The following is a 17,890-nucleotide window of genomic DNA, read 5'->3' on the forward strand; positions in this document are numbered from 1 at the left end:
GCTCCTCAAGGGCAGGGCCTGTCTTTTCTCCTTCTTTATATCCCCAGCACAGTGCCTGGCACATAGTAGGTGGTTAATTAGGATCTCTTTAGTATTCAATATTTATCGAGTGACTGAGTTAGGGTATAGAGATCCTCTAGGGCCCTGAGCAGTTACACTAAGCTATAGGACTCAGAGAGGAACCTAGCAAGAACAGATACTAATAAATATACCCTCACGTAGATTTTCAAAAGACAAATTCAGTTAAGCAGAGATGAAGTCGAAGGCTGGAAAGTGGAGACACCACTCCATAGGAAGAGACAGCCAAGATACAGGTTTCCTCAAAAGCAAATAGAATTGGGTGGGCTGAGCGTGGGAGGAGAAAAAGGAAGCTCCCTGTTTTTCCCTATGTCAAGAGGAGGAAAATGGGAAGTTAATCCAGCCTTAGTTGCATGAGAATTAATTTAAAGGAACTAATGGTGAGAAGGCTACAATTTCTGTATTCAAATATTCAAAGTCTCGCTTAAGTGGGAGAGGGCATTGGACTTATTTTGATGTATCCCCTGGACAGAAATAGGTCAGATGACTCAAGGGCACAGTGGGGATGGATTTTGGCTCAGTATAAGGAAGATATTTTAAATCTTAGAAAATTGCCCCAAAATGGAATGAGTTGCCTCAGTATGGTAGTGAGCTTCCTGACATCCCAGTTATTCAAAGTATGGTGTCCTCATTTAAGGATATTATGTAGAAGAGTCATGCACCAAGGAAGGGATCTAAATTGCCTTTTAAGGTGACATAGTGGGATAGAGTGCTGGTCTTACTATCTGTAAGACCTGGGTTCAAGTCTCCCCTCTGGAACCTGTGCTGTTACCCTGGACCAATTGCTTTGCTTCTCAATGCTCCAGACAGCTCTATAAGACTATAAGTTGAAGAGATGGTACCAACTTGCATTTATAGAGGGAGTTTCCCTACAACAATTAAATCACAATTAAAACCCTTTCAAACTTTAAGATTCAAAGATTTCACTTGGGAACCTAGTTACTAAAATTTTAACCAGACATTGTTGGATCTTGCCTGCCATCTCCTGGCAAATTAGGATATAACATGGGAAAATAATCAAGTCTTCTTACATGTTGATGAAAAATAGTAATAATCCCATATATTTGTATCTCACTCTTTAGTATTCGAAGAATTTTTACATTTCAAATTGGATGTCCTATCAGCATCTTGGATGAGTCTAAAATGGAACTGATCTTCCCCACCCCCCACCAAGGGCAACCTTCCCCCTTACCAAACGTCTGTCTGTCAAGGGTGCTATCATCTTTCCCATCACTGATCTAACATATTCAATTATTTACTGAGGCTTGTTGATTCTTCCTCGACAACATCTCACATCCATCTCTTTCTCTCCACCCGTGTGGCTCCCACCCTTGTTCAGGCCCTCGTAACCTTCTTTCTGAACTATCGTCGTATCTTCTTAGTTGGGTTCAAGTCTTTTCCCTCCCTAGTTCATTTCTTGAACAGTAGCCAAAGTGATATTATCACTTTATCAAAAAGTGACGTTATCAGACTGTGTTATTGACTGCTGCTCAATTAATTCCAGTAACTCCCTGGCATTTAAAGCCCTCTGCAAATTGGCTCCAACCTACTCTTTCAGGCTTATTGTATATAACCCTCTTCCCCTCAATTGACCGACCTTCTTGCTGTGTTTCACATATGACATTCCTTCTTCCATCCCTTTGCCTAGGCTGTCTCCCATCCCTGGAATGCCTTCTTTTCTCACCTCAAACTCTTTTTCTTTTTTAATTTAATATTTTATTCCTCCCCCCAAACTATATGTAAAAACCATTTTTAACATTTGTTTTTTGAAAAATGTTGAGTCCCAAATTCCTTCCCTCCGTCCCCACCCCTCTTATTATAGGCAAGCAGATAGGTGGAAGTTGTATATGTCTAACTTCAAACTCTTAGAATCTTCAGTTCCTTCAAATATCAGTTCATATGCCACCTCCTACGTGAGGCCTTTGCTACTTCCCCAGATATATGTGTATTCCACACCACCCCGCCCCCCAAATTACCTTGTATTGGACTGTGGGAGAAATAATAGTCATGATGATAAGGATAGTAGGCATTTATATAGCATTGACTATGTTTCAGTCAGAAGTATAATTAATATCTCGTTTGAGCCTCACAATAACCCTTCAAGGTAGGTGCTGTTATTAACCCCATTTTTCAGACAAGGCAAACAGAAGTTAAGTGACTCACCCAGGATCACATGGGTAGTCTGAGGTGGGATTTGAACTTGGGTCCTCCTGCCTCCAGGTCCTTCACTCTATCCACTGTACCACTTAGATAATAGGTTCTATTTTGGACGTGTTGAATGTATATATATACTTCTGTATCTGCCGTGCTTGTTTGCGTACATGTTGTCTCTCCCCAGGTGGATGTAAGTTCCCTAAGGGTAAGCACTTTCATTTTGTATTACCATGGCTTAGCAAGGTGTCTGGTCCATAGCAGGTGCTAAATAGATGCTTATTATTTGATTATCTCATTTGATCCTCATAACAACCCATAGGATAGGCAAGGCAGGTGGTATTCTCATCATTTTTAGGCCTGAGACTAAGAAAGATGAAGTCTCATGGTCACAGAGCCAGTTAGTAAGGGTCAGGACTTGAACCCAGGGTCCCTCACTAGTGTGTTTTCTGCAGCACATTGAGTCTAGGACAGATGGCCTTGGTCCAGGAGTGGGGAACCTGCAGCCTTGAGGCCACATGCGGCCCTCTAGATCCTCAAGAGAGGCCCTTTGACGGAATCCGATTTGGTCAAAGGGCAGCACTTAAGGACCTAGAAGGCCGCATGTGGCCTCGAGGCTGCAGGTTCCCCACCCCTGCCTTGGTCAAAATACGAGATTCACCCTGGAGAGGCCAAGGGATGACCTGACCTGTTTGCTGTCCGAATGTGGGAGGGAGTAGAACTGATCTGAGCGCCATGATGTAGACTTGTTGGTTTGCTCAGGTGCCTTTGTGGTAACTGCCCCAATCCCAGGCAGGGCGGGGATAAGTGTTTTTGTCATACTAGTTTTTTTAAAAACACACAAGGAAGATGAAAGGCTGTGCTTGTCAAGTGGAAGGAAGGGGATTGAGTGGATGGGAGTAAGGCCTCCGGATGAGCTCGTGTTGTCTGATCAGAGCTGTACAGGGATAAAAGAAACAGCTCTCCTACTAGGTTCTCTCTAGCCCCTGATCCACTCCAGGTGGCTATGAGTTTTGTTGGTTGTGTATTGGATGGAAAGAGAAATGGGAAGGGTACACATAGTCAGGGGCAAATCCAATGGAGCGAGAGCTCATGAGAAAGTTTGCCAGGCAGCACTTGCCTGCTATGTTTGAGGCACTGTGCTAAGCAAAAGCAGTCCCTGCCCACACATCCAAAGCAGGGAGACAACATAGCAACAGCCATGTACATACAAGGTGTATGCAGAGTAAATCAGAGGTTATCTCAGAGGGAAGGCATTAGTTGTGTGGAGAAAGAACAGGAAGGGCTTCCTGGAGAAGGTAGAGATTGAGCTGAAGGAAGGAAGAGGTGGAGATGAAGATGGCGAGCATTCCAGGGAGGGGGGACAATCAGTTAAAACATATGGAGTAGAGAGAGAGAATGTTAAGTGCAGCAAGGCCAGTATGACTAAATTGTAAAGGGTGTGGAGAGGAGTGAAATACAGGAAGACTAGAAAGTTAGGAGGGAACCAGAAGGACATTAAAAGCAAAACAAAGGATTTTTTTTTCTTTATTCCGGAGGGAGCCACTGGAGTTTGTTGGATAAGGAAGTGACGTGATCGGATCTGTGCTGTCGATGAGTGGAGATTAGACTGGAATGGGGAAGAATCGGGGTGGGGGGGGGCACCAACAGGTGTGAACTGGTAAAGACCTAGGCATGGGCGGTGCCAGGAGAGAGAACAGGATAGAGAAGAGCAATGTTGTGAAGGGCAGACTGGAAACAGATTGGAGATTTGGGGTGAATGTGAGTGAGGAGTTGAGGCAGCTAGGTGAGAGCTAGCACAGTGCCTGGCACACGGTAGGCACTATATAAATGTTAGCTATTATTATAATGGCAGTTAAGCGGCACAGTGGATTAGAGTGCTGGGCTTGGAGTCAGGACATATTAGTATATCCAGTTTTCCAGTCATTTTTCAGTCATGCCCGACTCTTTGCCAACCCCATTGTGGGTTTTTCTTGGCAAGGATTCTGGAGGGGTTTGCCATTTCCTTCTCCAGCTCATTTCATAGATAAGGAAACTGAGGCGATCAGACTCGCCCAGGGTCACACAGCTAGGAAGTGTCTGAGGCCAGATCTGAACTCAGGAAGATAAGTCTTCCTGACTCCAGGCCTGGCACTCTACCCACTGTGCCACCTAGCTGCCACCCTGAGAGATAGGTGCCATTATTATTCCCATTTTACAAATGAGGAAAGGAAGGCACATAGAGGTTAAGTGGCTTGCCCAGGGTCACACAGCCAGTAAGTGCCTGAGGCCAGATTTGACCTCAGAAGTCAAGAAAGTCAGATACTTACTAGCTGTGGGACCCTGGGCAAGTCACATAACCCCAGCTTGCCTCAGTTTCCCCAACTGTAAAATGGGTATGATAGGAACATCTACCTTGCAGGGTTGTTGTGAGGATCAAATGAGATAATATTTGTAAAATCATCAGTGTAATGGCTGGCACATATAATGATGCTGTAGAAATGCTTATTTTTTTCCCTTCCCTTTACATTGTGAGCCTGGGTGACTGGAAAGAGAGAGGTGCCTTCCACATAATAGAGAAGTATAGAAGAGGCAAACATATTGGGGGGAGCAGATCATGAATTCCATTTCAAATGCATTGAGTTTAAGATATCTACAGGATACCCATTGTTAGATATCCAGTCTTGGTGATGGAAGACTGGAGGTCTTGAAGAGAGGTTAGGGCTGGATAAATAGATCTACGTAGAGATGATAATTGAATCAATGAGAACTCGAGGAGATCAAGCCAAGATAGTATAGAGGAAGAAGAGAAGAGAGCCTAGGGCAGAACCTTGGATGAAGATCTACCAAATAAGCTGAGAAGGAGAGGTGAACCAGGTAGTGTAAAACCAGGAGAGAAGCAGCATCTCAACAATTCAGAGGGAAGAGAGTATCGAGAAGAGGGTGCTTGACATCATTTTCACTGGCAGAGAGGTCAAGAAAGATAAGCATTGAGAAAAGATTTTGGGTAACTTTGGAGAGAGCAATTTCAGTTGAATGATGAGTTTGGAAGCTAGACTACAGAGAGAAGAGAATAAAAGGAGAGGAAGTGGTGGCACCAATTTTAAATTTAATTTTTTATTTTTTCCCCAATTATATGTAAAAATTTTTAACATTCATTTAAAAAAATTTTTTGAGTTCCAAATTCTTTTTGTCTCTCTCTCCTCTCCCCCGTTGTTGAGAATGAAAAAAATTTGATATGGGTTATACATGAGAGGTACCAATTTTAATGTAATTTAATATTTTATTTTTCTTCTAATTACATTTAAAACAATTTTAACATTCATTTAAATTTTTTTAAATTATTGATGAAAGAAATGCAAATTAAAACAACTCTGAGCTACCAAATCATCTAATGTGACAGAAAAGGGAAATGATAAATATTAGAGAGGATGTGAGAAAATTAAAACTCTAATTCACTATTGGTAAAGTTGCATACTGATTCAACCAATTTGGAGTTATGCCAAAGGGCTAAAAAACCATGGACACCCTTTGACCAAGCAATGCCACTACTAGGTCAGTATCCCAAAGAGAGAAACGACAAAAAGGAAAAGGACCTAAATGCACAAAAAATATTTATAGCAGCTCTTCTAGTGGTGGCAAAGGATTGAAAATTGAGGAAGATATCCATCAATTGAGGAATGGCTCATCAAGTTGTATGTGATTCTGATGAGATGTTACTGTCCTTTTAAAAAATGATGAGCAGGATGCTCTCAGAAAAACATGAAAAGACTTACATGAACTGATTCAGAAAAGGAGCAGAAACAGGAGAACATTGTACACAGTAACAGCAATATTGTATGACCATCTACTATGAATAACTTAGCTATTCTCAGCAATACAATGATCCAAGACAATTCTGTAGGACTTGTGGTGAAATGTTCTGTCCATCTCCAGAGAAAGAACTGGTAAGGCCAGAATGCAGATCAGAGATACTTTTTCTTTACTTTCTTTGTTTTTCTTGGGTTGTCTGTGTTTTCTTTCACAGAATGGCTTAGAAATGTGTTTTGCATGACTACACTTGTATAACCTATGTCAAATTGCTTGCCTTCTTAATGCGTGGGGGGGGGCGGGGTAGGGAGAGAATTTGGAATTCAGAATTGGAAAAAATGCTAAAAAATACTTGTAATTGGGAAAAATAAAATATTCCAGATTCTTTCCTTCCTTCCCTCCCCTCCCCCTCTCATTGAAAAGGCAAACAATTTGATATAAGTTATACGTGTGCAGTCATGCAAAATATAATTCCACATTAATTATGTTGTGAAAGAAAACACAGTTTAAAAAAACAAGAATAAAGAATGTAAAGAAAAAGTATGTTTCTCTCTGCATTCAGACTGCATCAGTTCTTTCTCCAAAGATGGATAGCCTTTTTCATCATAAGTCATTCAGAATTGTCTTGAATGGGTGCATTGAGGCACAATTTTTAGAGGCCTTCTCAAAGGGTTTAGCTTTGAAAGGTAGGTGATATAAAATGATGGCCAGAGAGGCCACCGGACCCAGATGGCTCTGGAGGAGAAAGTGAGGATGGTGACCTTGCACAGCCCTCCCTCACTCAAATCCAAGTCAACTGCAAGTCATGTCATCATTTCCGTGATGTCATGGTCCTCTTCAAGAATGAAGGACCAACACAACCTGCTAGCACTGATGCAGGGACTACAGGAGCCCTGACTCCTCAGCACATCCAAGCGCAATCCTCTCTAGCCTCATTACATCTAGGAGCTGTTTCCCCTGGGACACTTAGCCTATCTGGAGTAGTCTCTGCCCCAGGAGCTGCACCCACTGGTCAATACTTCTGACAGTCTTCTTTTGAGATCCCAGATGTTATATATCCACCAGCAGGCTGGGAGATGGCCAAGACATCATCTGGCCAGAGATACTTTTTAAATCACATTGATCAGATGACAACATGGCAGGACCCCAGGAAGGCAATGCTTTCACAGATGAATGTTACAGCACCCACCAGTCCACCAAAACATAATGAATTTGGCCTTGAGGCCCCTTCCCGGTGGATGGGAACAAGCCATGATCCAGGATGGAGAAATTTACTACATAAACCATAAGAACAAGACTACCTCTTGGCTAGACCCAAGGTTTGAGCCTCATTTTGCTATGAACCAGAGAATCACTCAAAGCATTCCCGTGAAGCAGCTGCCCCCCACCCCACTCCCCAAGGAGGGTGTGATGGGTGGAGGTAGTTCCAACCAGCAGTAATGGATGAGACTGCAACAGTTGCAGATGGAAAAAGAGAGACTTTGACTAAAGCACCAAGAACTACTTCAGGAGGCATTGAGGAATGTCAATCCCAGCACAGTGAATTCTCCAGAACGTCAGGAAATGGCTCTCTGGAGCCAGTTACCAACCATGGAACAAGATGGTGGCACTCAGAATCCAGTATCCTCTCCTGGAATGAATCAGGACCTGAGAACAATGACTATGAATAGCATTGATCCTTTTCTCAACAGTGGTGCCTATCATTCCTGAGATGAGAGTACAGACAGTGGGTTGAGCATGAGCAGCTATAGTGTACCCAGAACCCCAGATGACTTCCTGAACAGTGTTGATGAAATGGATGCAACATACTCTCATAGCAAAACTGTTTCCCAGACTACCTTGAAGCCATTCCAGGGACAAACATGGACCTTGGGATACTGAAAGGAGATGGAATGAACATAGAAAGGGAAGAACTGGTGCCAAGTCTGCAAAAAGCTTTGAGTTCTGACATCCTTAATGACATGGAATCTGTTCTGGCTGCCGCCGAGCTAGATAAAGAGAGCTTTATTGGTAGATTATGGATAGCGTTGATATAGGTTCTGACCTTAACTGGGTATTCCTCAATTGTTTTTAACACTAAACCAATTTTGTAATACTTAGGCTTATCAGCCTTTTAACACTCATGTTCTTTTCAGACAGGCAGAAAAATTCTTCCAAGCTGTTTGTCCGCTTGATGGTCCAAATTGCTTTGGTTTTTCCATTAAAAGAAAATGTTGAAGAAGTAGATTTTAAAAAATAAAAGCATAAATACCTTTTAAAAGAAAACTTGATTGATTAAAGCAATGATATTTTAATCAGAAAAATGGTGGCTAGAAATGGATCAAGTAATGGTTTTTTAAGGTTGGGGAGAGATATGGGTAGGTTTAGAGGCAGCAAGAGAAGTAGCCAGTAGACAGAGAAAAAGTGAAGGTTAGTGAGAGAGTAGAAATAGAGAAATCTGTTAATGGAGACAGGATAGAATGGGGTCATTGTGAACATAAAGGGGTTTACCTTGGTAAGGAAAAGGGCCACCTCTTCATGTGAGATGGCCAAAGGAAATAATGGAAGAAGACATATGGGTGTTGTGAAATGAGCTAGAAGGTAGGAGTAAGAGGGGCAGAGCCAAGATGGCAGCAGGAAAGCAGGGACTTGCTTAAGTTCCCCCCCAAATCCCTCCAAACACCTGTAAAAATGGCTCTGAACAAATTCTAGAGCTGTGGAACCCATGAAATAGCAGAGGGAAACAGATCTCCAGGCCAGGAGAGCCTGGATGGTCGCCGGGAAGGGTCTATTGCATGGTGCTGAGGGCCAAGGGCAGCCCAGCATGGGCCGCACCAGGACAGACCAGACCCGGAGTCAGCCAGCTGGAAGAGGCCTTGGGGCCATGAAACAGTGAGCTGTGGCAGTTACCAGACTTCTCAACTCACAAATGCCAAAGAGCAGGTCAGAGGGAAACTGTGGGATCGAGTTCAGAGCAGTTGGGCCACCAGCTCTGGGGGTGGAGGAGGTCATCCAGCAGTGGAGGAAGCAGCAGCAGAAAGCTCCTGAGGCTGCCTCCAGAGCACCAGCATCAGCAGCTTCCTAAGTCCCTGGCTCACATGCTGGGTGGAACCTAGCAGCAGATCAGATCAGGAATGCAAGGAGCGCTTTGTGGGCACAAAGGCAGATTCTTTTGCTGTGCACTGCTTGGATCTGAATTGCAGTGCTGGTTGGCAGTTCTTGGGGAGGAGGAGTGCTTCTGGGACAGAGCCTGGGGTGACAGTGGAGTAGAAGTAGCTCTGAAAACAGCAGTGCTTGGACCCTAAAGCTTGGGATGAAGTACTCTCTACTGCATAAGCAGTCATATCCTGACAAAAAGCCCAAAGGTCAAGTAGTTGGCAGGGAACATGAATAAGCAGTGAAAACAAACTCAGACTCAAACTCAGACTCACACTCAAACTCTAGATTCCTTTTTTGGTGACAAAGAAGATCAAATCATACAGCCAGAAGAAGTCAACAAAGTCAAAGAGCCTACATCAAAAGCTTCCAAGAAAGATATGAATTGGACTCAGGCCATGGAAGAGCTCAAAAAGGATTTGGAAAAGCAAGTTAGAGAAGTAGAGGAAAAATTGGGAAGAGAAATGAGAATGATGTGAGAAAACCATGAAAAACAAGTCAATGACTTGCTAAAGGAGACCCAAAAAAATACTGAAGAAAATAACACCTCAAAAAATAGACTAACTCAGATGGCAAAAGAGCTCCAAAAAGCCAATGAGGAGAAGAATGCCTTGAAAAGTGGAATTAGCCAAATGAAAAAGGAGGTCCAAAAGACCACTGAAGAAAATACTACCTTAAAAATTAGGTTGGAGCAAGTGCAGCTAGTGACTTTATGAGAAATCAAGATATTATAAAACAGAACCAAAGGAATGAAAAAATGGAAGACAATGTGAAATATCTCATTGGAAAAACCACTGACCTGGAAAATAGATCCAGGAGAGATAATTTAAAAATTATTGGACTACCTGAAAGCCATGATCAAACAAAGAGCCTAGATATCATCTTTCAAGAAATTATCAAGGAGAACTTCCCTGATATTCTAGAGCCAGAGGGTAAAATAGAAATTGAAAGAATCTACCGATTGCCTCCTGAAAAAGATCCCAAGAAGAAAACTCCTAGGAATATTGTTGCCAAATTCCACAGGATTTCAAGGAGAAAATACTGCAAGCAGCCAGAAAGAAACAATTTGAATATTGTGGAAACATAATCAGGATAACACAAGATCTAGCAGCTTCTACATTAAGGGATCGAAGGACTTGGAATATGATACTCCGGAGGTCAAAGGAGCTAGGATTAAAACCAAGAATCACCTACCCAGCAAAACTGAGTATCATGCTCCAAGGCAAAATATGGATTTTCAGTAAGATAGAGGACTTTCAAGCTTTCTCAATGAAAAGACCAGAGCTGAATAGAAAATTTGACTTTCAAATACAAGAATCAAGAGAAACATGAAAAGGTAAACAAGAAAGAGAAATCACAAGGGACATATTAAAGTTGAATTGTTTTGTTTACATTCCTACATGGAAAGCTGAAGCGTGCAATTCAGGAGACCTTTCTCAGTATTAGGGGAGTTGAAGGAAATATAGACAGAGGACACAGGGTGGGTCGAATATGAAGGGATGATATCTAAAAAAAAATGAAATAAATTTAAGGGGTGAGAGAGGAATATATTGAGTTAGGGAGAAAGGGAGAGCTAGAATGGGGTAAATTATCTCACATAAAAGTGGCAAGAAAAAGTAGTTCTGTTGGAAGGGAAGAGGGGGCAGGTGAGGGGGAATGAGTGAATCTTACTCTCATCAGATTCAACCTGAGGAGGGAATAACATACACACTTAACTGGGTATCTTACTCCACAGGAAAGTAAGGGGAAGGGGATAAAAAAGGGGGGATGATAGAAGGGAGGGCAGCTAGGGGGAGTAGGTAGTCAAAAGCAAACACCTTTGAAAAGGGACAGGGTCAAGGGAGAAAATTGAATAAAGGGGGACAGGAAAGGATGGAAGGAAATATAGTTAGCCTTTTACAACATGAGCATTGTGGAAGTGTTTTGCATAATGATACATGTGTGATCTGTATTGAATTGCTAACCTTCCTAGGGAGGGTGGGTGGGAAGGGAAGAGGGGAGAGAATTTGGAACTCAAAGTTTTAAAAGCAGATGCTTTAACAAAATTAAATTTTTTTGCATGCAGCTGGGAAACAAGATATATAGGGAATGGGGCATAGAAATCTATCCTGCCCTACAAGAAAGTAAGGGGAAAGGGGATGGGGAGGGGAATGGGGTGAAAGAAGGGAAGGCTGACCGGGGAACGAGGCAATCAGAATATATGCCATCTTGGAATGGGGAGGAGGGTAGAAATGGGGAGAAAATTTGTAACTCAAAATCTTGTGGAAATCAATGTTGAAAACTAAAATATTTAATAAAATATATACAGAAAAAAGAAGGTAGGAGTGAGCCAAGTTTTTTCAGTTAGTCAAGGTTCTCAACTGAAAGGTTGTGTGTGTATGAATGCTATGAGAAATTTGAAGGGGGATGAAGAGGTTTGGAATAGCTGCTATGATGAGTGGGATAGGGAATAGATGTAACATGTAAAACAATTTGCCTTGCTGCAGTGAGAGCCCTTTTGAAATTATGTGATATAAATTGGCAGAGGATGGTTTCATGCATGATTTTCTTGGCTTCATTCAGCAGCACAAGAATGAAAGTGAAGGCAGAGGGTGTTGGGAGTAATCCAATGTTGGGGTTTAGCAAAGCATGTTGAGTGAGAAGGGGGCAAGGAACTCAAATACAGAGTTGAACTGGTTCACCAAAGGGTCAAGATAGGGAAGAGAAGAGAGTGTAGCCAGTGTAGAGGAAGAAATGAGTGGATGGAGTAGAGGTTATGATGAGGAAGAAGAGTGTTAGAGATGGTAAGGTAGATGGGGAGGTGAAATTATAAAAGCTTATAATCAGATAAAGAAGTTTTAGGATTTATAGACATGGAATGGGAAAGGAATGGTGGGAAGGTATGGGAGATGAGGGAGTGGAGAGGTAGAAACAGTGAAGTAATGTCTACCTTACTTCCATGTCCTGAATAAACCTAGATCCAGGCTGTAGAATGTCAAAGTTGGGAGGGACCATAGAGACCATTTAGTCCACTTTAGATGTGAGGCAACCAAGTCTGAGGAAGGGGATGTGATTTGCGCAAGTTGGACTAGCTTCTAGGTTTCCCAAAGCCCAGCATATTTCCATTGATTTGGGGACTGTGCTCTAAAGTCGTGGTATCAAACTAAAGTAGAAAGAGATCCCTCCTGGCTACACATTGACTTAGAAAACCATAAATTGACATTACCTATATTTTATTGTATTTTTATTTATCTTGTTAAACATTTATCAATTACATTTTAATCTGGTTCAGGCTGAATTCAGGAGTGTTGTGGGGAGAGGGAGGGAAGCAGGAATTTGACACCTCTGCTCTAGAGTGTTTTTATCCATAAATTCAGAAAATGGACTTTGATACATGAAATAACTAGAAATAATATAATTACCTTGAATTGATTTGTATTTATCTTGAATATATCCTGAATACATGTGCTGCTGTGTATACTTGTGTCTTCCAATAGAATGTAAGTTTCTTGAAGAGAAAGACTATCTTTTTATCTCCTTTGCCTAGCGTGGTGACCATCACATAGCAGAAGCTTAATGAGTGTTTTTTTGATTGACCAGTTGACGCCTCCTAGGGAAACAAGAGTCAGGCCTTACAATTCTAGCCTTTTGTCTGCTGTCAGGCCTCTTCCTTTCTGACCACGCATCTCCTCACTCACTCTGCTGATGCCCCTCTGTTCATCCAGGGCTGCCGATGACGATGGGGAGGAAGAGTCTACGGCTCCAGGAACCAGGCAGACCCACGACAACCTCTATCGAGTGCACATGCCCAGTCTGTACAGCTGTGGGAGCAGCTATGGTAGTGAGACCAGCATCCCTGCAGCAGCACACACAGTCAGCAATGCCCCCGTCACGGAGTACATGTAAGTTAATGGGGCAGTGCGCTTTGGGGCCATGCGCTTTGGGGTGCGAGGCGGTATAGTCCTCTGAGCCAACAATTCTCCCTTCGTCTTACTCTGGCCTCAATGCCTGACATTTAGATAGTTCTTTCAGGTTTGCAAAGTACCAGAAATATTATTTCCTCATTGCAAATAATTCTCTGAGGGAGGTGCTATCATTGTTCCATTTTGCAAGGGAGGAAACTGAGGCTAAAAGAATTAAGCAGCTGCCTGGAGTCAGACAGCTAGTAAAATATTTGAGGCAGGATTTGAACACAGGTCTTCCTGACTCTGAATCCCACACTCTATCATTGTACCACCTAGCTGCCTGTTACCATCATGCATGGTGTGCCTCATTACCCCTTGAATGTACATTAAAATGAGACCTCGAAAGAGCTGAATATTGAGTTCAAAGACCTGGTTCTGTTCCTGGCTCACCTGTACTATGTGAAGAGAAGGATTAAATGACCCCTAAAGTCTCTTTTAGCCCTAACAAGCAGCATCCTGAAAGAATGATAGGAGAAGGATGTATTGGGAATTGAAGGTGATGTTAAAATGAATGCTATCAGTAAAAAGGATGGAATGGGTGGAGAGAGAGAGAGAGCTAGAGAAATTTGCATCCAGGCTTTCCCTCTTACTAGCTGTGTGACCATCATTAAGTCAAAAAACCTTCTGAACCCCAATTTCCTCATATTTAAATGGGGATAATAATCCATGAGCACGTATCTCACAGGTAAAAGAAAACACAGCATCAACTGTAAATCTCTGTACTAGTGAGAGTTATTGTAACTGGACTGTGCTGAGGGTCTGGTCATCACTGGAAGCTCAGTTGGGTGGGGACAGGACCTGCCTCCCCCTCTCTTCCCCAACCTCTCCCCCAACTTGGACAGCACAGGTGTCCATTTGTTCCAAATCGATAATTGAAAACCTTGACAAAACAGCCAATGAACTAAGCGGGGCCAAGGAAACTATATACACAATCACTCCAGCAGCTCAGGTGGCAAAAACAACCCCCACAAAACAATCCAAAATGAGTGTTGCAACGTTGCAAAGGACAGGCTTGGTCCCAAAGAAAAGATAGGGGAAGATCCTTTCCCTCACTCCTTGCAAAGATGCTGGGGAGTGGGTTCACCTTTGTGGACCCTTACATAGAATGTTAGATTTTCTTCAAAGTATTGATAGGTTTTGCTGACTTTTTCCCCTCTTTTTTTCTTTGTTTTTTTTTGTCTTAATATATGGGCATCTGAGAGGGAAGAGGGAAAGAGATTTAAAAATAAAAAATATCAATAAAACTATGTTTTGGGGGGGATGGGGTTACAAAAATACTTAGTTCCTGTGAAGCAGGATACTAAGTACTCAAGAGAGTAATAGAAATACTACTTTTTCCACAGTTGTGGGGTATGGGAAGGAAGAATCCCCCAAAGGTCTTTCAAGGCCATAGTTCTCACAAGTTCATCTTCTTGCCCTTTTCCACAGGAGCCAGAATGCGAATTTCCAGAACCCTCGATGTGAGAACACCCCTCTGATTGGCCGAGAATCCCCACCGCCTTCAGTAAGTCTAACTCTACCCAGAGCATTAAGAGGCAGAGCAGAGCCATGGCTTGGAGCCTCTGGCACACCTAAACCCTGGGGAACACCAGCTGTGTGTCCTGCCTCATTTGTACCCAAGGTTCTACATGGTGGTCAACTCAAGGCCTCCATCCAGGAGGCCTCCAGGAAGGGGGAAGGCCACCCATGTCTCTGGCTTTCTCTCTTCTGACTTGTCTTTTGTTCAATTGTGGTTTTATGTCTTCGGGAGATCAGGAATGGGAAGGTAACGTGTAGCTCTTTCCCCAAGAGCATCTATGTAAAGGTCTTTGGGACAGGGGAGGGAGGAGGGACCTGACAAGGCTCCTATCTCAAATTGGGAGGTAGCAAATCCCTCCTCTTCAGTTGGATTTTATTTCTTCTCATATCCAGGCTCAGAAAAGCAGCCCTGACACTGAGGGCATTGGGCCTAGGCATAGACACAGTATGGGTCAGTTTAGTGCTGAGTCACCTCAGCTGCTAGACTGGCCACCCTGGCAGGGTTTACTCGGGAGCTTGAGGCCCGATGGTCAAAGTGTAACAGGCTCTTGGTGGAATATAAGTTCTTGGAATTTAAAATGGCAGCAGACTGTGAAATGGTGAGTAGGTGGGGAATGGGGAGACTTGGGTCCCTTACGTGGACCCCAAAGGACTGGGGGAGATATGATACAATCCATTTTCCACCTCTTTCTGAATTATATCATCCTGGTTCTACCTTCCCCTCTGGAGGAGGGGAAGTTCTTCCTTTCTCAGCCTCGTGACTTCTATTGCCACGAAGATAAATGGGTTTTTCTCCACAGGCCTGCAAGTCTCATCTGTTGACTTAGGTGGTTGCTCACGAATTTCAAATTATAGGTGAATGTAAGTTGTGGGGCCTGGGTTGGGGGGAGAGCTGCTGGCAAGAGTTTGTCCAACTCAGTGGACAGACAGGGAAGAAACTCCTGGACATCAAACAGAGTGGATTAGAGGGTCTTCTCCCAGGCAGGAAGCATCACCTCCAGCCCTCGGGAAGAAGGGAGAGGACCCTGAAAAGGGACAGTTTTCCACTTGATATGGTGGATCTGGTCTTCTTTTCGTTTTCCAAGTCAAGAAATGTCAGGAAGACAGGACCGACTACCCACCCCCCAACCCCCAACCCTGTCTACATAGACTGCCAGAGTCATCCAGGCATTTCACTCATTCATTCATTCAACAGATATGCTATGAGTACCAACCATGTGCCCTGGACTGTAAGGTATAAAAGAAGTAAGTACGTGCTGGGGCCTGCTCGTCAGGACCTTATAGTCCATCTGGGAAAAGATGGAACAGTTAAATCACGCTATAAGGCAGTATATGATGAAGGGCCAAAGTGAGTGGTACAGATACTATAAGACCTCCCAGAAGGGAGAGCTCAGCGATAGGTAGATAGGCAGGTAGGCAGGTGAGTAGTCAACGGGGCCTTCATGGAGAAGGAAAACGTTGAGTTGGTTCTTTTGAAGGCTCAGTAAGATCTGCTAGGCAGGGGTAGCTAGGTGGCACAGTGAATAGAGCACCAGCCCTGGAGTCAGGAGGACCTGAGTTTAAATCCGGCCTTGGACGCTTGACACATACTAGCTGTATGACCTTGGGCAAGTCACTTAACCCCAATTGCCCTGCCTTCCCCCCTCCAAAAAAAAAGATCTGTTAGGCAGAGAGGAGAGAAGATGTCAAGCCCAAGCCCCTGCAGCATGGTCAGTGCGGCATGGTCAGCAGCCCCTACTGCCAGAGGGGAAAAGGAGAGACGGAAGAAGTCACTCCCCATTGGGGCAATCCTGCAGTGATGCGTCTGGATGATGGATGAGTCTGTTGTGGTTGTCTTCTCCTGCTCTCTCCTCTTTCCCCTATGCCCCCATCATTCCTGTCCTCCTTCCCTCATTCCTTCTGTCCTTCCCCCCCTTCCCCGTTCCTGCAGGGGGTCTGCACCCTTCTGCTCATCATGGACCCATCTTGCTTGCTCTGTGTTTTTCATGCCAGTTGAGGCTGCCCTCTCTTTTTTCTCTCTCTCCTGCGACATCACAGCTATATCTGGCTGCCTTGGACAATAGTAGCCATATGAGCTGGCAGCTTAAGCCCTCGGACAGTTCAAGGACGTACTGGTAACAGCAGCGCCCTCAAATGGAACAGGTACTGAAATAAGGTCCTTCTCGCTCCACCTCTTCCTCCCATCCCTGCACTCTCCTCCTCCCCTCCTCTTCCTTCTCCCCTTTCTAGCCAAAGCCTTTACCTTCCACTCTTACTTCCATCCGTGCACCTTCCTCCTCCACACCCTTCCCGCCAGGGGCAAAGCCCATTGCAAGACCCAGCCAGTGATTGGCTAAGGAGGCGGCAGCCGCCTCTGCATCCCAGGCCCCACATGCTCATGAACCTCTTGGCTTGCAGGGCTCCTAGTCATGGCCCCTCCCTCCACTCATGCCGTGGCTGGAGCTCATGGACTGCTTGCCTCACTGTGAGAGGCAAGGCCCCTTTCCCCGGAGGACCTACCAGTCATCATCTTTAGGGATCAAATAGAGCCTGATTTCTTTCCTGGCCCCATCGCCCCAGGTGGCCCCCAGGCTGACCTGATATATACTTGACTCACGTCACCAGCGGTGTGCTGGTAAATGTTTAAGAACCAGTTGTCCAAAAAAAAAAAAAAGCAGCAGTACCATAACAGCAACCCCCCCGCCCCCCCCCCACACTAACATTTTTCCCATTGCTTTCTCAACTTTAAACGAGTAGTAAACACTAAGTCGAGCCTTGACTTGTAGTGTTGGCCAGTTCCAGCTGGCTCTGACCCTTCACTGCTTCTCATGGAAGGGCTTCCCTAGCCTGCACAATGGCTTTCCACATGCCCTTCTGCTCTAGCCCTCTGAGAGGCTAGTCAGTAGTGTCTTAGGCACCTGGAGATTATAAAAACAGTAGCAACCTCCTACCCCAACCTAAGACTAAAGCTTATTCTCTTCCTACTCTGGCCCTCATTTCTCTGACAGAAGTCTCGGGACCTTCCTAGGCTACTAGAGGGACCAAAAGGAACCTCCCCCAGTACTAGATGTGCTTTATTCAAGCTCCCGGATTTTCCCGAGTGTTGTCCCAGATCCTGCAAAAAAAGAGAGCATTTTTCTGTGTCTATAATCCTACAATAGAAATCTCTAACATTATATTCTCTTAGAAATTATGATGATACCTTTAGGCAGCCAGGTGGCATGTGCTGGAGCTGGAATCAGGAGGACCTGAATTCAAATCCTGTTTCAGATACATATTTAGTTGTGTGACCTTGG

At 44.0% G+C, this 17,890-nt stretch overlaps 1 protein-coding gene and 1 pseudogene across 1 annotated transcript in view; both read left to right on the forward strand.

Annotated features, from left to right (window-relative positions):
• TTYH3 (tweety family member 3) overlaps window positions 1–17,890 on the forward strand; it is a 191,385-nt gene that overhangs the window by 161,056 nt on the left and 12,439 nt on the right. The window contains exons 12-13 of the mRNA XM_036741300.1: window positions 12,858–13,034; window positions 14,526–14,601. Of these exons, the coding sequence (XP_036597195.1) occupies window positions 12,858–13,034; window positions 14,526–14,601 (253 nt within the window). The remainder of the gene's footprint in view (window positions 1–12,857; window positions 13,035–14,525; window positions 14,602–17,890) is intronic.
• On the forward strand, window positions 7,070–8,054 carry LOC118859143 (annotated as a pseudogene).

The sequence above is a fragment of the Trichosurus vulpecula genome, chromosome 1, assembly GCF_011100635.1.
Source record: "Trichosurus vulpecula isolate mTriVul1 chromosome 1, mTriVul1.pri, whole genome shotgun sequence".
Lineage (NCBI taxonomy): Eukaryota > Metazoa > Chordata > Mammalia > Diprotodontia > Phalangeridae > Trichosurus > Trichosurus vulpecula.